At 43.5% G+C, this 26,313-nt stretch overlaps 1 protein-coding gene and 1 long non-coding RNA gene across 2 annotated transcripts in view; one reads left to right on the top strand and one right to left on the bottom strand.

Moving 5' to 3' along the window:
- Window positions 1-682: 682 nt before the first annotated feature.
- Window positions 683-18,935, bottom strand: LOC141049026 (uncharacterized). Its single transcript, XR_012220232.1, has 3 exons — window positions 18,799-18,935; window positions 2,300-2,473; window positions 683-1,895 (listed from the first exon to the last, which is right to left on the bottom strand). It is a non-coding gene; the product is annotated as an uncharacterized lncRNA (long non-coding RNA).
- Window positions 18,852-26,313, top strand: part of LOC141049024 (saccharopine dehydrogenase-like oxidoreductase) — a 187,525-nt gene continuing 180,063 nt past the window's right edge. The window contains exons 1-2 of the mRNA XM_073545125.1: window positions 18,852-19,050; window positions 22,487-22,596. Coding sequence (XP_073401226.1) covers window positions 18,852-19,050; window positions 22,487-22,596 — 309 coding nt within the window. The remainder of the gene's footprint in view (window positions 19,051-22,486; window positions 22,597-26,313) is intronic.

Raw genomic sequence — 26,313 nt, 5'->3', positions numbered from 1 at the left:
GTATTTCTGGTGGGATTCCATCCAGGCCACCGGCTTTTCTACATCTTATGGAATAGATTCTCTATGCTACTTCCTGTAATGTAATAGGTGTAACCACGGGGTTTTGGAAGTGTTTTACTTTTTCCTCCATTGCTTTTAGTTTTGCCATTATGCTTTCCTGTTCTTGGCTTAGTTCTTCCTTCGGGATGTCTTTATAGAGGTCTCTGAAGTACTGAAGCCAGATGTTGCCATTTTGGATATGGATGTTGTTTTTCTGGTCTTTTGTGCCCATGTGGTTCCATAGTTTCCAGAAGGAGTTGTCTTGGAGGGCATCTTGGAGTTGGTTAAGTTTGGTGGAGATATACAGTAACTCTGCTTCTTCCTCCTGAGGATGGTTTTGTACTGCCTTTGTATGGTTTCATAGGCTTCCCTTAGACCCGGGTGGTTGGGGATTCTGTGTTTCTTGTTTGAGGCTGTTCTCAGGGTCTTCCGTACGGCTTTACATTCTCTGTCAAACCATCCGTTGATCTGTTTTTCTTTTGGTCTCTTGTAGTTGACTTTTTTAAGGTCGGACAGTCTGGCCATTGCATAGAATATATTGTTGAGGTCTTTTGCAGCTTGACTCACTCCCTTTGGGTTAGGCTGATACTCGTAGCTATATATCCAAAAAAGACTACTTAAAAGAAATCAAACTTTTCCCATATTATTTTTCAAAAGCAGAAAACACTTTATTAGTTGCAAACACCAACAAATTGACTATTAAAATACATTAGAGGAGACAGGTCAACACACACAAGTAAAGGTGCAATAAATTATGATCCAAGCTACATGTAATCGCCAAAGAACCAGTAATATTACCATCTATAAGAAAGTGCAGTGCTCATATACAATTCTATATTCATGGAGATGTCATATATGGTATAAAGTGCATAATGCATTCTATATAGTACATAAATACATTTTTAACCATAAAAATAAAGATTTAGGCACACTACCGACCTGGATTCATGCTGTGTGTGTGAACACTGTGGCCTCTCACTCCAACGCGCGTTTCACACGTCTGCTTCCTCAGGGAGTGATAAAGTGAATGGGCGGAGGAGTTCTATATAGTGGGCACAATTAATTAATGATCCAATCAAAAGTGCTATGCGGCGCATCGCCAGCTGCCGCATACATGGCAATCCCGCCGGAGATCCCGCGGCCACGTCATCAGAAGGCGCGGTTGCGCCGTCCGTGACGTTGCAAGCAAGGTCTCCGACTGAGCATGCGCCACCAGCAGAAGCAAGCGATGCGCACAGCACCAATGTGACCATATTGGAAATGGGCAAATCTAAGGGCAGAAATAAGAAGATATATTTTCTTTTGACTATATCATAAATAGAGCTTCCAACTGAGCGTATATAGTCAATAAATAAGCGATATACTCAAAATAAGTATATTGCTACAAGGAACAATACACATAGCATAAATACAGCCATATTAACAATAGGTTGATTTACAAACAAAAATCATCATAAATAGATAATTAGAAGACTCTCCCAAGTAAACCAAATATTATATTTCCATAATGGTCATAGATATTATCCATGACCCTATTATAGTACAATAATTAGTATAAAACATGAAGTATATGAAAACAAAATATGTTGTGAAAAATAATAAAATAAAAAATAAAAAATTATATATAAATACAAAAATATTGAAAGTCAATATGGATAATTATACATAAATATATAGATAAATAGTGCTTCATGTTAATATTACTCCATGTTTTTCTTCCTAGAGCTTCCTTTCATCCAAATATTAAGAAAATCTTCATATGGACATAATATTATAATAAAAAAATTATATTTCTTTTTTTCACATGTAGATTCCTCCCTCCATATCGTCACAAGGCCAAAAAGAAAATTCCAAAGCTATATAATGAAACAAAAAATATTTTAATACAGTATTATGTATATTTTTTTTTATAATATTTTATCCCATACTATAGAGAACTACTAGTCCACCACTGAGAACAGCCATTTTAAAATGATTAAAAAAACAAGGATTATTTTTTTAAAAATATTATACATACATATGGTATGAAAAAATTATGCATAAGGGGACATTATCAAGTAAATATATATAAGCAGCAACCCAGAAATCCCCACATCAAGGCACACCCCAACCTAACCCTATAAAAAACTAGAAAACCCCCATTGGTCATTAAGACCATGTGGTTTCATTGTCCTAAGAGTGGTAATCTATCGACATTCTCTTTGGGCCAGTTTGTTCATAAGATGCCCCCCTCGAATACCCAAGTGCACCACATCAATACCTCTAACTTGGAGGTCTATGGTTCCGAAGGGGTGAAATTCCCGATAGTGAGCAGGTAAAGTCTTCAACTTGGCCACATCTTCTTTACGTGATTCATCCAAACCCATGAGTCTAGCTGATTTAATATCCTTGACATGTTCCAATATTTGCACACGGAGTTGGCGTGATGTGAGACCTATATAAATAAGTCCACATGGACACGTAAGATAATATATAACTGATGTAGTCCTACAATTGATCGCATGAGTAATCTTAAAATCACGTGTTCTTGATGAATTAGAAAATAAGTCGGTTTTTAACATATATTTACATGCACAACAGTCCCCACTCGTAGTTGTAGAAGTGGTGGAGCATCCGCTGTATTTCAGGTCTGCTGGGAGCCTCTTTATACAGTCTATATCTACAATAATATATACCTGGCAGGAGCCCGTACAGTCTATATCTACAATAATATATACCTGACAGGAACCTGTACAGTCTGTATCTACAATAATATATACCTGACAGGAATCTGTACAGTCTATATCTACAATAATATATACCTGACAGCAGCCCGTACAGTCTATAGCTACAATAATATATACCTGACAGGAGCCCATACAGTCTATATCTACAATAATATATACCTGACAGGAACCTGTACAGTCTGTATCTACAATAATATACACCTGACAGGAGCCTGTACAGTCTATATCTACAATAATATATACCTGACAGGAGCCCGTGCAGTCTATATCTACAATAATATATACCTGACAGGAGCCCATACAGTCTATATCTACAATAATATATACCTGACAGGAACCTGTACAGTCTGTATCTACAATAATATACACCTGACAGGAGCCTGTACAGTCTATATCTACAATAATATATACCTGACAGGAGCCCGTGCAGTCTATATCTACAATAATATATACCTGACAGGAGCCATACAGTCTATATATACAATAATATATACCTGACAGGAGCCCGTACAGTCTATATCTACAATAATATATACCTGACAGGAGCCATACAGTCTATATATACAATAATATATACCTGACAGGAGCCCGTACAGTCTATATTTACAATAATATATACCTGACAGGAGCCCGTACAGTCTATATCTACAATAATATATACCTGACAGGAGCCATACAGTCTATATATACAATAATATATACCTGACAGGAGCCCGTACAGTCTATATCTACAATAATATATACCTGACAGGAACCTGTACAGTCTGTATCTACAATAATATATACCTGACAGCAGCCCGTACAGTCTATAGCTACAATAATATATACCTGACAGGAGCCCATACAGTCTATATCTACAATAATATATACCTGATAGGAGCCCGTACAGTCTATATCTACAATAATATATACCTGACAGCAGCCCGTACAGTCTATAACTACAATAATATATACCTGACAGGAGCCCATACAGTCTATATCTACAATAATATATACCTGATAGGAACCTGTACAGTCTGTATCTACAATAATATATATCTGACAGGAACCTGTACAGTCTACATCTACAATAATATATACCTGACAGCAGCCCGTACAGTCTATAGCTACAATAATATATACCTGACAGCAGCCCATACAGTCTGTATCTACAATAATATATACCTGACTGCAGCCCATACAGTCTATATCTACAATAAAATATACCTGACAGGAGCCCGTACAGTCTGTATCTACAATAATATATACCTGACAGGAGCCCATACAGTCTGTATCTACAATAATATATACCTGACAGGAGCACATACAGTCTATATCTACAATAATATATACCTGACAGGAGCCCATACAGTCTATATCTACAATAATATATACCTGACAGGAGCCCGTACAGTCTGTATCTACAATAATATACCTGACAGCAGCCCGTACAGTCTATAGCTACAATAATATATACCTGACAGGAGCCCATACAGTCTGTATCTACAATAATATATACCTGACAGCAGCCATACAGTCTATATCTACAATAATATATACCTGACAGGAGCCCATACAGTCTGTATCTACAATGATATATACCTGACAGGAGCCCGTACAGTCTGTATCTACAGTAATATATACCTGACAGGAGCCCATACAGTCTGTATCTACAATAATATATACCTGACAGGAACCTGTACAGTCTGTATCTACAATAATATATACCTGACAGGAACCTGTATAGTCTATATCTACAATAATATAAACCTGACAGCAGCCCGTACAGTCTATAGCTACAATAATATATACCTGACAGGAGCCCATACAGTCTATATCTATAATAATATATACCTGATAGGAGCCCATACAGTCTATATCTACAATAATATATAACTGACAGGAGCTCATACATTCTATATGTACAATAATATATACCTGACAGGAGCCCAAACATTCTATATGTACAATAATACATACCTGACAGGAGCCATACAATCTATAGCTACAATAATATATACCTGACAGGAGCCCATACAGTCTATATCTACAATAATATATACCTGACAGGAGCCCATACAGTCTATATCTACAATAATATATACCTGACAGGAGCCCGTACAGTCTATATCTACAATAATATATACCTGACAGGAGCCCATACAGTCTATATCTACAATAATATATTATACCTGACAGGAGCCCATACATTCTATATGTACAATAATATATACCTGACAGGAGCCCATACATTCTATATGTACAATAATACATACCTGACAGGAGCCCGTACAGTCTATAGCTACAATAACATATACCTGACACGAGCCCGTACAGTCTATATCTACAATAATATATACCTGACAGGAGCCCGTACAGTCTGTATCTACAATAATATATACCTGACAGGAGCCCATACAGTCTATATCTACAATAATATATACCTGACAGCAGCCCGTACAGTCTATATCTACAATAATATATACCTGACAACGGCCCGTACAGTCTATATCTACAATAATATATACCTGACAGGAGCCCTACAGTCTGTACCTACAATAATATATACCTGACAGGAGCCCGTACAGTCTATATCTACAATTATATATACCTGACAGGAGCCCGTACAGTCTATATCTACAATAATATATACCTGACAGGAGCCCTACAGTCTGTACCTACAATAATATATACCTGACAGGAGCCCGTACAGTCTATCTACAATAATATATACCTGACAGGAGCACGTACAGTCTATATCTACAATAATATATACCTGACAGCGGCCCGTACAGTCTATATCTACAATAATATATACCTGACAGGAGCCTGTACAGTCTATAGCTACAATAATATATACCTGACAGCGGCCCGTACAGTCTATATTTTACAATAATATATACCTGACAGGAGCCCGTACAGTCTATAGCTACAATAATATATACCTGACAGCGGCCCGTACAGTCTATATCTACAATAATATATACCTGACAGCAGCCCATACAGTCTATATCTACAATAATATATACCTGACAGGAGCCTGTACAGTCTGTATCTACAAAAATATATACCTGACAGGAGCCCATACAGTCTATATCTACAATAATATATTATACCTGACAGGAGCCCATACATTCTATATGTACAATAATATATACCTGACAGGAGCCCATGCATTCTATATGTACAATAATATATACCTGACAGGAGCCCGTACAGTCTATAGCTACAATAACATATACCTGACAGGAGCCCATACAGTCTGTATCTACAATAATATATACCTGACAGGAGCCCATACAGTCTATATCTACAATAATATATACCTGACAGCAGCCCGTACAGTCTATATCTACAATAATATATACCTGACAGCGGCCCGTACAGTCTATATCTACAATAATATATACCTGACAGGAGCCCTACAGTCTGTACCTACAATAATATATACCTGACAGGAGCCCGTACAGTCTATATCTACAATTATATATACCTGACAGGAGCCCGTACAGTCTATATCTACAATAATATATACCTGACAGGAGCCCTACAGTCTGTACCTACAATAATATATACCTGACAGGAGCCCGTACAGTCTATCTACAATAATATATACCTGACAGGAGCACGTACAGTCTATATCTACAATAATATATACCTGACAGCGGCCCGTACAGTCTATATTTTACAATAATATATACCTGACAGTAGCCCGTACAGTCTATAGCTACAATAATATATACCTGACAGCGGCCCGTACAGTCTATATCTACAATAATATATACCTGACAGCAGCCCATACAGTCTATATCTACAATAATATATACCTGACAGGAGCCTGTACAGTCTATATCTACAATAATATATAACTGACAGGAGCCCGTACAGTCTATAGCTACAATAATATATACCTGACAGGAGCCCATACAGTCTGTATCTACAATAATATATACCTGACAGGAGCCCATACAGTCTATATCTACAATAATATATACCTGACAGGAGCCCATACAGTCTGTATCTACAATAATATATACCTGACAGGAGCCCATACATTCTATATCTACAATAATATATACCTGACAGGAGCCCATACAGTCTGTATCTACAATAGTATATACCTGACAGGAGCCCATACATTCTATAGCTACAATAATATATACCTGACAGGAGCCCATACAGTCTGTATCTACAATAATATATACCTGACAGGAGCCCATAAAATCTGTATCTACAATAATATATACCTGACAGGAGCCCATACAGTCTGTATCTACAATAATATATACCTGACAGGAGCCCATACATTCTATATCTACAATAATATATACCTGACAGCAGCCCGTACAGTCTATAGCTACAATAATATATACCTGACAGGAGCCCATACATTATATATCTACAATAATATATACCTGACAGCAGCCCGTACAGTCTATATCTACAATAATATATACCTGACAGGAACCTGTACAGTCTATATCTACAATAATATATACCTGACAGGAGCCCGTACAGTCTATAGCTACAATAATATATACCTGACAGGAGCCTGTACAGTCTATATCTACAATAATATATACCTGACAGGAGCCCATACAGTCTATATCTGTAATAATATATACCTGACAGGAGCCCGTACAGTCTGTATCTACAATAATATATACCTGACAGCAGCCCATACAGTCTATAGCTACAATAATATATACCTGACAGGAGTCGGTACAGTCTATATCTACAATAATATATACCTGACAGCAGCTCGTACAGTCTATAGCTACAATAATATATACCTGACAGGAGCCAGTACAGTCTGTATCTACAGTAATATATACCTGACAGGAGCCCATACAGTCTATATCTGTAATAATATATATCTGACGGGAGCCCATACAGTCTATATCTACAATAATATCTGACAGGAGCTCATACAGTCTTTATCTACAATAATAGATACCTGGAAGGAGCCCATACAGTCTATATCTACAATAATATATACCTGACAGGAGCCCGTACAGTCAAGATTCAAGATTCAAGATTCAAAGAAGCTTTATTGGCAGGACTAAATACACATTAGTTTTGCCAAAGCAGGTGTACAGAAGGGAATAGGGATAGGGACTGTAGGGATGTTGGGAAGGGGCTGTAGGAAAGGTGGATGGGGCCGATCCAGGATGGGGCTATAGAAGTCCATGGCATAGGGAAGGTGGATGGGGGCATGGGGGCAGATCCAGGATGAGGCTATAGAAGTCCATGGCATAGGGAAGGTGGATGGGGGATTGGGGCATATCCAGGGTGGGTGCCATAGAAGTCCATGGCATATCATAGTTCTCTTTCTCGCAGTTTATGGCATTCGCTCACATATTGCGCTGCTATCTCCACTGCTCTCTCTTCTTCCCCCAGCAGGATGTATGTTTTCTCTTCCTCCTTCATGGTGGTGAAATCCGGGAAGAGATGTGAGTCTCCTGAAGTGAGTGTCCCTCACTGCTGAGTACTTGGAGCAGTGTAGCAGGAAGTGGGTCTCATCCTCCAGGGCCTCCTGGTCACAGTGTTGGCACAGTCTTTCCTCCCTGGGCTTGTAGCTCTGCCTGTGTCGGCCGGATTCGATGGCCAGACTGTGGGCACTGAGTCTATACCGGCTCAGGATCTTGCGGTCTTTGGGGTCCGGGAGTTTCTCCAGGTATGGGGCCAGTCTGTAGTCTCTCTGTAGACTCTGGTACATGGTCAGTTTCTGTGAGCTGATGATGTCGTTCTTCCAGTCACTCACGTACCTCTCCTGGCCTTCGTCTACCATCTTCCTGATTCCGGCTTTTGTCAGGTTGTTGTGATTGGTTTTCTGGTCAGGTTGGGTTTGGGTGAGCTGTTCCGAGGGTCCTGGTTTTTCTGTTTCCCCTACATGTGTCAGGGCTTTATGGTGATGGGAGCTTGGATTGCTCCTACGTAGGTGAGCCCGGAATGACAGTGCCCTCTTTAGAACCGTTAGGTGTAGAGGGAATCTGCCCAGCTCGGCCCGGCAAGCACTGTTGGAGGTGCTCCGATGGACTTGGAGAAGGTGCTTGCAGAATTCCAGGTGGAATATTTCTGTTGGGCTTGAATCCCACCTTGACCAGTCTGGGTAGGTGTGAGGACCCCAGACTTCGCTGCCATACAGGAGGATTGGGGCGATGATAGAATCGAAGATTTTTAACCAGACCCTCACTGGTGGCTTTAGATGGTAGAGTTTCCTTCGGATGGCATAGAAGGTTTTGCATGCCTTGTCTTTCAGGGTCTCTATGGCTTGTTTGAATCTCCCTGATCGGTGAATCTCTAGGCCCAGATAGGTATATTTGTCCGTTCCTGTAAGGGTGCAGTTGTTGAGGATAAATGAAGGGTGCTGGTCTGATTTTCTCTTTCTCTTCTGGAACACCATGATGTTGGTTTTCTTTAGGTTGACCGGTAGAGCCCAGGTGGAGCTGAATTTCTCTAAGATTTTCAGGTTGTCTTGGAGGCCTTTCTCGGTTGGTGACAGAAGCAGCAAGTCATCTGCATACAGCAGGAATTTCACCTGCATGTCGTGGAGGGTGAGACCTGGTGCTGTGGAAGATTCCAGAGCGGTAGCCAGCTCATTGATGTAAATGTTGAAGAGCGTTGGGCTTAGGCTGCAGCCTTGTCTGACTCCCCGGCTCTGCTGGAAATAAGCCGTTCTTCTGCCGTTCACACTCACACTGCAGAGGTTCTCGGTGTAGGAGCTTTTGATAACATCATAGGTCTTTCCTCCTATTCCGCTCTCCAGCAGTTTCAGGAATAAGCCTGGGTGCCACACCGAATCAAAGGCCTTTTTAAAGTCCACGAAACAGGCGTATATCTTCCCGTTCTTTGTATTGTGGACGTGGCTCTGAATGAGGCTGTGCAGGGTGTAGATGTGGTCAGTAGTGCGGTGGTTTGGCATGAACCCTGCTTGGCTCTTGCTGAGGACGTTGTGCTCGGTGAGGAAACTGAGGATCCTCTTGTTCAGGATGCTGTTGAACAGTTTTCCCAGGTTGCTGCTGACACATATTCCTCTGTAGTTGGCTGGGTCATACCTGTCCCCATTCTTGTGGATGGGTGTGATGAGGCCTTGATTCCAGGTAGGAGGGAAGTAGCCGGCACTTAGCACAATATTGAAGAGTTTAACCATTGCGGCCTGTATTTCTGGTGGGCTGTACTTCAGCATTTCTGGTAGGATTCCATCCAGGCCACCGGCTTTTCTACATCTTATGGAAGAGATTCTCTCTGCTACTTCCTGTAATGTAATAGGTGCATCCACGGGGTTTTGGAAATTTTTTACTTTTTCCTCCATTGCTTTTAGTTTTGCCATTATGTTTTCCTGTTCTTGGCTTAGTTCTTCCTTTGGAATGTCTTTATAGAGGTCTCTGAAGTACTGGAGCCAGATGTTGCCATTTTGGATATGGATGTTGTTTTTCTTGTCTTTTGTGCCCATGTGGTTCCATAGTTCCCAGAAGGAGTTGTCTTGGAGGGCGTCTTGGAGTTGGTTAAGTTTGGTGGAGATGTAACTCTGCTTCTTCCTCCTGAGGATGGTTTTGTACTGCCTTTGTATGGTTTCATAGGCTTCCCTCAGACCCGGGTGGTTGGGGTCTCTGTGTTTCTTGTTTGAGGCTGTTCTCAGGATCTTCCGTACGGCTTTACATTCTCTGTCAAACCATCCATTGATCTGTTTTTCTTTTGGTCTCTTGTAGTTGACTTTTTTAAGGTCGGACAGTCTGGCCATTGCATAGAATATATTGTTGAGGTCTTTTGCAGCTTGACTCACTCCCTTTGGGTTAGGCTGGTACTCGTAGTTGTAGAAGTGGTGGAGCATCCGCTGTATTTCAGGTCTGCTGGGAACCTCTTTATACTTTAATGCCGACGTTTTGTGCCATTTATAGGATGGAGGCCGGGTGAAGAGGCCGCTCTGCTGTGGCTTTTGAGTGGATGGTTTCTCTGTAGATTTCAGGTACAGAAGAAGTTGGTTGTGGTCTGACAGGTGCGTTTGTGGGGAGACTATGAAGGCGCTGATATTTGCCAGGTTCATATCTGTAATGGCATAATCTACTACACTCCTCCCTACATGGGAGTTTAGTGTGCACCTCCCTAAGGAGTCTCCTTTGGTTCGTCCATTAAGAATATGAAGTCCTAAACTTCTGCATACGTTCAGAAGCTTTTTACCACTTTTGTTGACTGTACTGTCATAGCTGTTTCTCTCTGTGACTACTGAGTCTTGGCCGTTATTCTCTGCTCCAAATATGTAGATGTTCCCATCCGTGGTCAGGAAGTCGTTTTCTCTCCCTGTTCTTGCATTGAGGTCTCCAAAGATGAGAACTTTGCCCAGGCCCTGATAGTGGGCGGCTTCTCTTTGTAAGATCTCGAAGCAGTCTGGATTGAAGTAGAGTGACTCTGGCGGTGGTATATAGGTGGCGCAGAGATAGACATCAGACTGAGAGGTGAGGATGGAGCTGCTGATCCTGATCCATATGTGGCTGCCTCCTCTCTTCACCGGTTTGATGTACTGGTGGAGCTCCTCTTTATGCCAGATCAGTATTCCTCCTGAGCTCCGACCCTGTTTGATGTTTTTATTTTTCAGGGCAGGGACAGAGATTTCCCTGTATCCGATGGGCACCAGAGATTCGTCTTCGGCTCTGGTCCATGTTTCCAGGAGGATCTGAATGTCTATATTTCTCAGTCTTTGTATAAAGTCAGGGTCATTTGTTTTACATCCAAAGGCCGAGGTGTTGAGACCCTGAATATTCCAGCTGCTGATTGTAAGTGAGGTCATTTTTTTTTTTCTATATATCTTGGGTGTATATACCTTGTAATGAGTATGGCTGTGTAGGACACACCGGATCTCTGACTGGTTTATTAATGGTGTTGTTTCCGTCCAGTTACATTAGTTTCCTGCACACTGTGTTGAGTAGAGTCTTTATCTCCTCCATATCTCTGCTCTGTATATCTCTGCTCTGTATGCCTCTGTTTCGCATGTCTCTGTGTGAGGTCGGTGAACTCCTCCATGGTGGTCTCCTCCTCTGACGGTCCAATTTTGGGTGAGGGTGTATGTTTTCAGCTTCCTTTGATATAATTGTTGTTTCTTTCCTTCTTATTGTCGGGGGTCTTTTCATGGGATTCTGGTTGGTGTTGGCTCCAGGCCTAGGGTGGTCTCTATTTAGTACAATGTCCTTCAGCTCTTTGGCCAGAAGGCTGACCCCTGATTTGTTCAGGTGCTTACTGTCATAGAGGTGATGGTGATTTATGGAGGGGTGTTGGGCCAGAATCACTCCTGGCACAGATTTCTTTCTTTCTGTTAGGTCCATATTGATGTTCTGGATGGTGTGGTTGGATATGTCCTTTCTTGGGAGCAGAGATGACAGGATGATTTTGCTGTCTGGGAATCTTAGTTGTGCCGTCTTTGCTAGTTGGGCCAGTTCTCCTGAGATCTGCTGGTGCTGGTCTGGCAGATTGTTTGTGCCGGTGTGTATAATGATATGGTTTGGGTTGGAAAACCGTGGATTATTGATGACCGCTGTCACCTGCTCAATAGTTGCACAGCGGATTTTTTTGACCCTTTTTCCTGGGAATAGCCGCCTTGTATTCAGGTATTTCCCATTTGAGTCCATTATGAGGACGGTGTCAGGACTTTGTGATGTTGTTGGTGGGGGATGTGGCTGCTGATGGGGGTCTGTGCTGGAGATTATGCTGGTAGCAGGTTCTCTTCTCTCCTCTATGGGTCTTGTTTCTGGCTCACTTTGATTAGACTCCGGTTCCTCCATATTGGGGTTGTTTGGCCTCTCAGCCTCCTGGCCAGTGGAGGTCATGTCCTCTCCACTCCTCGTTTCCATGGCCCCCTCCTGGCTCAGATGTCCAGGTGTTGGTGCTTTCAGCTTTTCTATCTCCTGTCTCAGCATGGCATTTTCTTCCTGCAGTTCACACATTGCGGCTCGTATTTGCTGTAGGGATGACCTGTATTCACATTTCAGTTTGCTTATCTCAGTAACTATGTGGTCATTCGCATTTCTGTCACCAGTGTTTCTCAGATGTTCTTCCTTAAATTGTACAAATTCTCTTTCTAATTGAGATAAACAGTCTCTGAGGGTCTGGGGTGAGGGGTGTGAAGCATTGGGGGCAGTGGTGTCTCTGGAGGTCTCTGTAGGCCTGTGGACATCAGAGGTGGCTGTAATGGTGTGGATATCAGAGGTGGCTGGGGTTTGTTGTTCTTTGTGGGATTGGGCCTGGAGTTTAATATGAGGGAACCTGTCTTCAAATTTCCCCAGATTGTCCTCAGTCCCTTGCACCAGGACGGTGCCACTGTTGTACAGAGTGATGGTGAGTGAGCTGCATTCGTCGTCTTCATGGTTTCTGACTCTGATCTGCCGGCTATTATTGGTATCAGACTTGGTTGTGTGTTGATATTGCTTGCACAGGGCGGTGTGCCAGGCTCGGAGATGCTCTGTGAAGAATAACACATTGGTTTTCCTTTTCTCTTCCTCACTAGATGTGAAGTCTGCATACAGGGTCTCTGGGTTTTCTCTAATTGTGGCAGTTTGTATGGCTTTCTTTGCATGACTGTTCTTCTGCCCTTCAGAGTGTGTTATCTCCACGATCTTAGACCCCCTGCTGCCTTGTGTCTCCGGCTCTCTATCAACATTTACTTTGTTCAGTTTCCCTTGTTCCAAATTAACATTTTCCATTTTTATAATTCTAATTCTTATTTCTGATAGTTTTAAGTTCTAGCAAGATTCTGAGTGTGGTGAGGCTGAGGATGGTCCTACCTGCGGGTGCTGTCCTCTGGATGTCAGACCTGGTGCTGCCTGGTGGTTGCTGTCTGTCCTCCAGGGGATTCTTGTTTTGTCCTTTGGAACTTATTTTTTCCTCCTTTTTCATAAAATCTTTAGTCCTGCTCCGTCCTGCTCTATATCCATATATATATATCTATATACAGTCTATATCTACAGTAATATATACCTGACAGCAGCCCGTACAGTCTATATCTACAATAATATATACCTGACAGGAGCCCATACAGTCTATATCTACAGTAATATATACCTGACAGGAGCCCGTACAGTCTGTATCTACAATAATATATACCTGACAGCGGCCCGTACAGTCTATATCTACAATAATATATACCTGACAGCGGCCTATACAGTCTATATCTACAATAATATATATCTGACAGCGGCCCATACAGTCTATATCTACAATAATATATACCTGACAGGAGCCCGTACAGTCTATATCTACAATAATATATACCTGACAGCGGCCCGTACAGTCTATATCTACAATAATAAATACCTGACAGGAGCCATACAGCCTATATCTACAATAATATATACCTGACAGGAGCCCATACAGTCTATATCTACAATAATATATACCTGACAGGAGCCCATACAGTCTATAGCTACAATAATATATACCTGACAGGAGCCCATACAGTCTGTATCTACAATAATATATACCTGAAAGGAGCCATACAGTCTGTATCTACAATAATATATACCTGACAGGAGCCCATACAGTCTGTATCTACAGTAATATATACCTGACAGGAGCCCGTACAGTCTATATCTACAATAATATATACCTGACAGGAGCCCGTACAGTCTATATCTACAATAATATATACCTGACAGCGGCCCGTACAGTCTATATCTACAATAATATATACCTGACAGGAGCCCGTACAGTCTATATCTACAATAATATATACCTGACAGGAGCCATACAGTCTATATCTACAATAATATATATCTGACAGGAGCCCATACAGTCTATATCTACAATAATATATACCTGACAGCGGCCCGTACAGTCTATATCTACAATAATATATACCTGACAGGAGCCCGTACAGTCTATATCTACAATAATATATACCTGACAGGAGCCATACAGTCTATATCTACAATAATATATATCTGACAGGAGCCCATACAGTCTATATCTACAATAATATATACCTGACAGGAGCCCATACAGTCTATATCTACAATAATATATACCTGACAGGAGCCCGTACAGTCTATATCTACAATAATATATACCTGACAGGAGCCATACAGTCTATATCTACAATAATATATACCTGACAGCGGCCCGTACAGTCTATATCTACAATAATATATACCTGACAGCGGCCCGTACAGTCTATATCTACAATAATATATACTTGACAGGAGCCCGTACAGTCTATATCTACAATAATATATACCTGACAGGAGCCCGTACAGTCTATATCTACAATAATATATACCTGACAGCGGCCCGTACAGTCTATATCTACAATAATATATACCTGACAGGAGCCATACAGTCTATATCTACAATAATATATACCTGACAGGAGCCATACAGTCTATATATACAATAATATATACCTGACAGCGGTCCGTACAGTCTATATCTACAATAATATATACCTGACAGCGGCCCGTACAGTCTAGGTTCAACCACACTGATTGTTACAGTAGTGTAGCTCGCCTAGGTTCATATAGCGTTATGTCAGTCCGTTTAACAGATGCGTTACAAAGCGGCATTAATGCAATGTAACACATCCGCTAACGCACCCAAAGGCTGCCATAACCTAGCACATCGCTAGCACATGTTAAAAACGGCATGCGGTAGCAAAGTGCCGTTATGCTGAGACGGACCTCGGATGCGGTCTACAGCGTTCGAGGGACGATGCTGAAGTTGGTTTCTTATTCGTTCAGTTTCTTATTCGGGCTGAAGTTGGTTTCTTATTCGGCAGTTTCTTATTCGGCTAATTTTTACTTTCTGCTTTTTTCAGGTTTTTCAAAAAAAATAAAACATTCTAAGTATATAATAATATGCAATCATGTGTCCTTTAGTGAATACACTTAAAAACAGATAAAAAAAAAAAAAAAAGGCTGGCACAAAAATGGGCATCAAAGTGGGCACTGAGGTATGGTATTGAAGGGGTTAAATGGCTTTGTGCCACTGATCTGACACCTGATTTACAAACCTTGTGATGCTCCACATCATGTTCATGTCTCTCCAGCCTGGCACAAATGGGTTCTGGGCATCAAAACTGGCATCAAAGTGGGCAGATAACCAATTTTTACACATCTGAATAATTAACAGCTAAATTTAAGGGGTTAAATGGCTTTGTGCCACTGATCTAACACCTGATTTACATATCTACTGATGCCCCACATGAAATCCATGTCTCTCCAGCCTGGCACAAATGGGTTCTGGGCATCAGAACTGGCATCAAAGTGGTCAAATCGCCCATTTTCACAGATTTGAATAAGTAACAGCTATTTTTAAGGGGTTAAATGCCTTTGTGCCACTCATCCAACACCTGATTTACATACCTACTGATGCCCCACATGAAATCCATGTCTCTCCAGCCTGGCACAAATGGGTTATCGGCATCAGAACTGGCATCAAAGTGGGCAAATAACCCATTTTCACAGATTTGAATAAGTAACAGCTATTTTTAAGGGGTTAAATGCCTTTGTGCCACTGATCTAACACCTGATTTACATACCTACTGATGCCCCACATGAAATCCATGTCTCTCCAGCCTGGCACAAACGGGTTATCGACATCAGAACTGGCATCAAAGTGGGCAAATCACCCATTTTCACAGATTTGAATAAGTAACAGCTATTTTTAAGGGGTTAAATGCCTTTGTGCCACTCATCCAACACCTGATTTACATACCTACTTATGCCCCACATGAAATCCATGTCTCTCCAGCCTGGCACAAATGGGTTATCGGCATCAGAACTGGCATCAAAGTGGTCAAATCGCCCATTTTCACAGATTTGAATAAGTAACAGCTATTTTTAAGGGGTTAAATGCCTTTGTGCCACTGATCTAACACCTGATTTACATACCTACTGATGCCCCACATGAAATCCAAGTCTCTCCAGCCTGGCACAAATGGGTTATCGACATCAGAACTGGCATCAATGTGGGCAAATCGCCCATTTTCACAGATTTGAATAAGTAACAGCTATTTTGAAGGGGTTAAATGCCTTTGTGCCACTCATCCAACACCTGATTTACATACCTACTGATGCCCCACATGAAATCCAAGTCTCTCCAGCCTGGCACAAATGGGTTTTCGACATCAGAACTGGCATCAAAGTGGGCAAATCACCCATTTTCACAGATTTGAATCTGTGAAAATGGGTGATTTGCCCACTTTGATGCCAGTTCTGATGTCGATAACCCATTTGTGCCAGGCTGGAGTGACTTGGATTTCATGTGGGGCATCAGTAGGTATGTAAATCAGGTGTTAGATCAGTGGCACAAAGGCATTTAACCCCTTAAAAATAGCTGTTACTTATTCAAATCTGTGAAAATGGGTGATTTGACCACTTTGATGCCAGTTCTGATGTCGATAACCCATTTGTGCCAGGCTGGAGTGACTTGGATTTCATGTGCGGCATCAGTAGGTATGTAAATCAGGTGTTAGATCAGTGGCACAAAGGCATTTAACCCCTTAAAAATAGCTGTTACTTATTCAAATCTGTGAAAATGGGTGATTTGCCCACTTTGATGCCAGTTCTGATGTCGATAACCCATTTGTGCCAGGCTGGAGAGACATGGATTTCATGTGGGGCATCAGTAGGTATGTAAATCAGGTGTTAGATCAGTGGCACAAAGGCATTTAACCCCTTCAAAATAGCTGTTACTTATTCAAATCTGTGAAAATGGGTGATTTGCCCACTTTGATGCCAGTTCTGATGCCGATAACCCATTTGTGCCAGGCTGGAGAGACTTGGATTTCATGTGGGGCATCAGTAGGTATGTAAATCAGGTGTTGGTTGAGTGGCACAAAGGCATTTAACCCCTTAAAAATAGCTGTTACTTATTCAAATCTGTGAAAATGGGTGATTTGCCCACTTTGATGCCAGTTCTGATGCCCAGAACCCATTTGTGCCAGGCTGGAGAGACATGGATTTCATGTGGGGCATCAGTAGGTATGTAAATCAGGTGTTAGATCAGTGGCACAAAGGCATTTAACCCCTTCAAAATAGCTGTTACTTATTCAAATCTGTGAAAATGGGTGATTTGCCCACTTTGATGCCAGTTCTGATGCCGATAACCCATTTGTGCCAGGCTGGAGAGACTTGGATTTCATGTGGGGCATCAGTAGGTATGTAAATCAGGTGTTGGTTGAGTGGCACAAAGGCATTTAACCCCTTAAAAATAGCTGTTACTTATTCAAATCTGTGAAAATGGGTGATTTGCCCACTTTGATGCCAGTTCTGATGCCCAGAACCCATTTGTGCCAGGCTGGAGAGACATTAACTTGATGTGGGGCATCACAAGGTTTGTAAATCAGGTGTCAGATCAGTGGCACAAAGCCATTTAACCCCTTCAATACCATACCTCAGTGCCCACTTTGATGCCCATTTTTGTGCCAGCCTTCTATTTTTTTTTATCTGTTTTTAAGTGTATTCACTAAAGGACACATGATTGCATATTATTATATACTTAGAATGTTTTATTTTTATTGAAAAACCTGAAAAAAGCAGAAAGTAAAAATTAGCCGAATAAGGAACCAACTTCAGCTTCGTGTTCGAGGGTCCGTCACGGCTAGTGCAGAAAGAGCAGCTGCAGTAACGCGATCGCACAAACGAGATCAAAAGAAGCGTAGCGCACGCGTTACACAGACTGCCATAACGCCATGTGAACCTACTGGTCTGAACTAGCGGGCACGTTCAGAGAAAAACTATGGCGGGTGAATTCACTCTGTTCATTATATTCTGTGGCCTTGCGGTTCGGTGGAGTCCCGTTTTAGGCAAAATCAGATGGAACATCTCAAACTGCAATGCAGTGTGAACAGGGACTAAACTAACCCAGACGGACCCCATGAAATGCACCAGGCCCATCCGCTTCCGTTTGCCAGTGACACGGGAATTCCGTCTGTCTAGTCACAGAGAGTCCAAATGTGAACAGTCCGGAGCTTGTAGCGATTACAGACACTTCATTAAAGTTTTGGTTTAAACAAAAAAAAAAAAAGCTGCCGTGCCCGGGAAAGCCACGCCCCCCCGGCGCTCCCTACCTGTCAGTGCTGCTGCCTGCGCCAGTCAGTCACACACTCGCAGCGCAGTCACTATGGCCACCAGAGCCTCCAGCCGGCCGTACCAGATTGTCGTATTCGGGGCCTCCGGCTTCACCGGGCAGTTCGTTGTGGAGGAAGTGGCCCGAGCGGCTGATGGAGAGGACTACAGAGGCCAAGAGCTGCGCTGGGCTGTGGCCGGCCGGAGCAAGAAGAAGCTGGAGGAAGTGCTGAGCTTGGCCGCGGACAAGATGGGTGAGTGACATGATGGCGTCCACTGGGGGGCGCACTGACTCGTTCTGCCTCCCGACTGCAGTAATGGACACCACTTCCTTCAAGTGGCTGAGAATCAGCTGATGTGGGACTGCAAGGCTCAGCATGCCATGGGCAGGGCCGGACTGGGACTAAAATTCAGCCCTGGCATTTGAAGTTACACAGGCCCACTAGTCACATGGTGACTATATAATATATTTGTACACTTGTAGTTTACAAGAAGTGAGAGGAGATTAACAGACTATAAAACATGTAGTCACAGCTGTGCCCAGTATTTCAGCTCAGTCCTGTTTATTGCTTTTAGGTACAGTACTCCTCCCAAAGCGCTGTCCCCTTTTGTATGCATGATTACAGAATTCCTGGCAGAACTGCTCTCTATTGGGCAACCAGACCCCCTGGTCAGAGCTGCCCCTATCATGGCCAACTCTTGAAGAAGGGAAAGATGTAGAAAGACTGCAAATTTTGGCCACGCCCAGCCACACCCATTCCACAACTAGTCACACCCATGTCCACACCTAATCGCACCCATTTAGCACTGCTGATCACACTGACTGGTACTGAGGGCACAGTGGCTGGAATTATGGGCACACTGACTGGCACTAAGGAAGAGAGAAAACAGAGAGAGAGAGAGAGAGAGAGAGAAAAGGGGAAAGAAAGAACAGTGAGAGACAGAGAAAGAACAGAGAGAGAAAGAGGGGAAAGAAAGAAAGAACAGTGAGAGACAGAGAGAGAAGAAAAGAAAGAGAGGAAAGAAAAAGAAACAAAGAGGGGAAGAAAGAACAGAGAGAGAAAAAAGAAAGATTAGAGAGAGAAAGAAAATGAGGGAAAGACAGAACAGAGAATGAAAGAACAGAGAAAGAAAAAGAGAGAAAGAAATAAAGAAAGATTCTACAAAGATACTATAGCAGCCCGGCTCCCATTGTAGTGCCCACCTGAGCCTCCCGGTGCAGGACTTATCATGATCCGCTCACATGGCCGGCATCCCCGATTCCAAGGCGATCCTGCTGTCTGTGCTGTCGGAGGAGGACACGGTGATGGATCTGAAGCATTCCTGGTTCCGTCACAATCTCCTCAAGAAATTATCTCATTTCCGGTCAACTTCCAGCACATCACTTCAGGTGGAACGTCATGTGTGTGTTTTAAAATGCTCCTCGGGGCTCCGCCGTGTACTCCTGTGTCCGTGGGAAAAGCCCGCTTTGTATGCTTTGTACACACTTGGCTCCGCACATCCCGTACACATATGGCTCCACTCCATACACACACGGCTCCACTCCGTCCACCTCCATACACGCACGGCTCCACTCCGTCCACCTCCATACACGCGCGGCTCCGCTCCGTCCACCTCCATACACGCGCGGCTCCGCTCCGTCCACCTCCGTACACGCGCGGCTCCGCTCCGTCCACCTCCGTACACGCGCGGCTCCGCTCCGTCCACCTCCGTACACGCGCGGCTCCGCTCCGTCCACCTCCGTCCACGCGCGGCTCCGCTCCGTCCACCTCCGTCCACGCGCGGCTCCGCTCCGTCCACCTCCGTCCACGCGCGGCTCCGCTCCGTCCACGCGCGGCTCCGCTCCGTCCACCTCCGTACACGCGCGGCTCCGCTCCGTCCACCTCCGTACACGCGCGGCTCCGCTCCGTCCACCTCCGTACACGCGCGGCTCCGCTCCGTCCACCTCCGTACACGCGCGGCTCCGCTCCGTCCACCTCCGTACACGCGCGGCTCCGCTCCGTACACGCGCGGCTCCGCTCCGTCCACCTCCGTACACACACCTCTGCTACATCCACACTGTAAATCCTGACCCCACACATACTTACCTCAACCAGCACCATGACAACAGCAAAGCAGAGTCTTGCAGACGGTAGAGGCAAGGCTGAGCGCACAGGACCTGTGATGAGGTCACAGGAGGGGCGGAGTCAGGGGTGACATGTCGGGGGTCTGGACAAAGGCTCCTGATCATGTGACCCCCTGACTCCTCCCCTCCTGTGACCTCATCACAGGTCCTGCGAACAGAGCGAGCAGGCAAGCGAGTGCGACACTGTGAGTGGCTGCGGGGGGGAGGGGGTCTCATGCTACGGCGAGGATGGGGTGCGTGGGGGGGGGGCGTGGCGGCTTATCTCCCTGCAGTGTGGGAGGAACTTGAAACTATCACCGCCATGCCCGCAGAGGGCCAGCGGCAGGAGCAACAGTGGCCGCAGCAGCTGGCAAGCGGCCAGATGATCGGGCGCTGCCGCCCGCGGCCCACATGACAGCGGCCCAGCGGGAAAATGCCCGGTTGGTTATATTGCCAATCCGGGCCTGGCCATGGGCCACTGTGGCTTGTATGCCATGCTGGAAAACTACAGACTGCTGCACAGAGCGGCGCCATAGTGACCCTCTGACCTATAATGTAGAGCAGGGGGCCGCTCGTCCGTCATGCCCCTGTCATCTGGGTATCCCACAAGCATGGGATTAAAGGGGCTCTCCAGGTACAAGTGCTGCTGAAGCCCCCCTGTCCGCCGCAGATACAGGACTAAATGTGAGCTGTGACTGACACTTTCTGCACAAACCCTGGGCTCCAGAGGTAAACTCTGCCTGTCTGCTGCAAGTTTCCACCAGGGATTTCACCCGCTCAGTGGGGTCTGCCGCCTGTGTACCCGATCTTGGGTTTAGATCACTGATAGAATATTTTTCCGCCACAGATTATGATGCAGATTTGGCTGTGAATCGGCGGAGAAAATCTGCAGCTTTTCCCAGGTTAGGGAGCAGGAGAAACTCAGTAGGATTTAATGAGGTTGTCCAAACCGGCCTGCTTCTTTATCGGTAGGAGAGCGGCGCTGATGATGTCGCGTCTGCACATAACCGCTAGTATGCGTGCACGATTGGCAGGTATTGCCCACCCGCCATGCTACAGTAGGATACAGCACGATACTTGCCGCTCGCCCAGACTTGATGTCATCATCTCCTTTACTTCCTGTTGTGGAGGGAGCAGTCAGACTACTCTTTTAAGCTGACCACACACATTAGATACTCTGAATCGTGTGCATGGGGCACATGTAGCATCTGATGAATTTCAGCATGCCCAATCCGTTCCTTGGAGAGGTGTTGCCATAATGACAATGTAGACCTGCTAAGGTATAGGGGACCTGAGAACATGCAGAGCCGCATGTATAACGCCTGTGCTGCAGGAGAAAAGCCACTTCCATCCATCATCTGATGGCGCACGCTGCTACCTTTTACTGTTAGTTTTGTATTGTAAAGGTCCCATGCAAAAGACTAGAAGGCTTATAGGTCGTGTAATGAGGCTTTACGGTAAGATTAATTGCTTGTCGTCTTCTGCACCCTTAGCCTGTATTATAGGACAGTGCAGGGCTTTCAACCATTGTAGATCTAACCGTAACTTCGTACCAGTCACTGCTTCTATCCATTATTCATCTGTAGGAAAACCACAGCTGAAGTCTATTGACATTCTAATCTCCGACGTTGCTGATGAAGCCTCCCTCGCTGAGATGTGTAAGAAGGCCTCTGTTGTTCTGGACTGTGTGGGACCAGTAAGTATCATACAGCCGTACATGGCCATCAGTGGGCACATTGCTTATTATCTAACCTGCTATCTGTTATAGAAATTGTATGTTTAATCTACAGTGAAAAGAAAAATGGAAACTACCGTACATGGAAAATGCAATGTAAATGCGCCCTAAGTGTGAGCCTTTTAGTAAGGACATCAATTATATGCTGAGTTTGTTATATTCCTAGCCATAACTCACTTTTCATACCAGCCATACTAGTTCCTACAGTAATGATGTGATGTACGTAGTTCAGGTACCTGCTGCAGCCAATCACTGAGCTCAGCGGTGATACAGGCATGTATGGCTTGAGGATGCTAAGGCTAATTGTCTGTAGTCATCGTATGACGCACAACCAGTTTCTGAAACAGAGCGGACCTTTGTATCTATAGAACAGCAATACATTTTAAAGGTAGATTTCCACTCAGCCTATTGCTGGCGCTCTGGACGCTGCAGAAACCCCGCTCTGCCCAAAGTGCTGCCCACCTTTCTACATGCGGTGAAATCGCATGTGTTCATTAAACACATGCGGTATCACCACATCATATACATAGAATGGGTTATTTATCGTGCGGAGACTCAGCGTCTCCGCAAGATAGACATGCTACGGTCTAAAAAGACGCGCCGCATGTCTGTAATTTCGAGTGTGTAACCCGCGTCCCTGCACGCATAGTGGAGATGGGATTTCATAAAATCCCCTCCACTATGCTGTAACATCTGGGCACTGTGGCTGTACGCAGCGTTTAATCCGCATCAGATCCAGATGAATTGCGCCACGTGGAAACATATCCTAAGGCCTCAGTCACACGTCAGTATTTTTTTGCATCAGTATTTGCCAAAAGCCAAACTATGGTTGAAAGATTGATGCCAGTTATATGCTTTGGAGACAGACACTCATGGTTTTGGTGCACAAATACTGATGTGTGAATGAGGCGTAAAGGTGAGTAATGCTTCTGTTATTTAAAATCCCCATATAAAAGAAACTGGTCAAAAGCACTATGCGTACCCAAGAAGAGGTAGGACCATGTTAAACTTTATAAAAGATGCCTGTTCTAGTACCATCTGCTTTGTGGTTGCACAGAGTTTCTGCTTTTATTGATATGCAAGTTAGGATCACCAGTGCACTGATACCGGAGGGTACAGAAACCATTGAAAATCAATACACTGGGTGTGGGAAGAGGTGTGGTGAAAAGTGTGGCTTCCCCAAACTCAAACGCGCTGTGCCACAGTTTCACATCTTCTGGCTGTCCTGGTCTAGATCAATGGAGAAGTGAAGAGCCATATACTGCAAGTGCGAGGATACCCCGACTAGTGTACTTGCAAATGCTTATCAACAAGAGCTGAATTTCAGTACAGCAGTTGGTGCCGAAATAACTATTCTTTAAAATGTTTTTCATTGCCCTGTCCTGTGCTACCTCTGCTTGGGCAGAATTAGTAGTGACAGGTTCCTTTTAAATGAGTGACCATTAGATGGATTCCTAATTTTAAGTAAACTAAAAATTAAACCCCTACAACTTTCTATCATACTTTGTTTTAACTCCTAATTTTTTAAGTTCTCATTTTGTGAAGAACAGACGGCAAACCAGCACATAGTCCTGATCACAGGGTATATTTGTATCCAGTGTTGGTTATATACAGATTGCACAAACTTCACAGATCTTTTATGGTAGGTTCACACTACGATGCTGAGGTTTCTTTCTTATTCGTCAACTTCTTTTCTTTTTTTTCCTTCTATTTTTTGCAGGTTTAACGGCAAATATAGAAAATTACAAAAATAAAAAATAAATGCAGCGAGCGGCCCTGATTTATAGCTGCTTTTAAGCTTATCCAGAAGTTATAAAACTGGCACAAAAATGGGCATCAAAGTGGTCACTGAAGGGCATTATTGAAAGGGTTAAATGACTTAGATGGCCCAACGATTTCACACTGCAGGCAGATCAGGGTGCCCTACATCAAATTCAGGTCACTTCAGCCTGGCCCAAATGTGTTCTGGGCATCAGAACAGGCATCAATGCTGGCAAATAGCAAATTTTCACAGATATGATTAAGTAATTGGTGTTTTTCAGAGGTTAAATGACTTTGGGCCACTGATCTCACACCACCAATACACAGATAGTGATGGCCCACATCAAATTCAGGTCACTTATTCCTGGCCCAAATGTGTTCTGGGCATCAAAGTGGGCATGCTATGGGTGTAATGCTGGCGTGAGGTCAGTGGCCCAAAGTCACTTAACCCCTTAAAAACACCAGTTACTTAATCAAATCATAAAAATGGACTGTCCAATTTGATGCCAGTTCTGATGCCCATAACCCATTTGGGCCAGGCTAGAGTGACCTGACTCTGATGTGTGGCACCCTGATCTTTGTGTCTGCAGTGTGAAATCAGTGGCCCAATGTCATTTAACGCTTTCAATAATGCCCTCCAGTGCCCACTTTGATGCCAATTTTTGTGTCATATATATTTTTTTACTTTTGTTGCTGCTTTTAAGCGTATTCGCATCAGGGCCCCTCGCTGCATTGCATTTTTTTTTTTTTTTTAAATATAAATTTTTATTGAAAATTTTTTGTAACAACAAAGACTGGTAACACAGAAAGCATTATTCTTGGCGAACATGTATTATAATTACTATTATCACAGCATTTGTAGGCTGAAAGCCCAGCTTGAGACTCTCTCTCTAGAAGTAGAAAAGATGGCCTTGTAATACTTTGCTTCCTGTGTGACAGTGCTAGCAGTACTAACGGCAATATCAAAATCAAACAAGAACAAAAACATAAAGGGAAGGGAGAGAGGAAACCTCTCCCAAGCCGCCTTACTCCGCCAATCCAGTGGCCTATCTCGCCTCCCCTCCAACCAGTACAAACCCTACGTCATTTATGCTAAGTACATTAATCCGGCAACCAAAGTTGTCTTAGGTTGTGCCTAAGTTTTTCCATAAGATACCATCTAGTGGAGGAAAAAGGACTGATCATTTTTCGCCTTTCATCAATGTTACAAAAATTTCCAATAAATTGACTCAATTTTTTAAGAAATTTGCCTGCTTGTGCCTCTTTATTTGTAAGTGTCATCTCGTTGCCATATAGTGATGCAGTAGGGCTATCAATTCCAGCAGCTGCGGGGTAAAAGGCTTGAGCCAATGCTTGAGAGTTAACTTTTTGGCTAAAATCAATATGCTATGTACAAGAATTGGAGGGCCCTTCCCTCCACAATCTCCATTCTCCAAATTTCCCCAATAGTGCAAAATCGCCATTGACAAAGACAGTGGCGTTACTTTGTTCCATAATTGGCCAGTCAGCTCAGAAACTGAATGCCAGAATGACACTGTTACTACACAACCACAGTCCATATAATAAATCAGAGATGGGCCGCTGGCATCTAGGGCAAGCTGTAAGTCTATCGGACTTAGTATCCGACTTATGGATGTTAAAAACATAAAAAGCTCCATGTGTGATTTTTAATTGAGTCTCTCTCCAGGTCTCATTTATCATGTGTTTCCAGAAAAGAGACCATCCTTTCCTAATCAAGGAGGGAGTTTAAACATCCTCCATTTGTTGTCTCCAGTGCTTGAAAAAAGTATCTGGATGAGGGTCTAATAAATGTGGCTTCATTATAGAGTAGATTGTGGAGATTGAAGGGGTCCCAGTAGGGTGTTGGTGCAAGTCGTCTAGCATATTATGGTTTAACTTGAATTGAATGTCTTGTAG

Source organism: Dendrobates tinctorius, unplaced genomic scaffold, assembly GCF_039654945.1.
Source record: "Dendrobates tinctorius isolate UK_male_01 unplaced genomic scaffold, ASM3965494v1 ptg000140l, whole genome shotgun sequence".
Lineage (NCBI taxonomy): Eukaryota > Metazoa > Chordata > Amphibia > Anura > Dendrobatidae > Dendrobates > Dendrobates tinctorius.
This window is presented reverse-complemented; position numbering and strand designations above follow the sequence as displayed.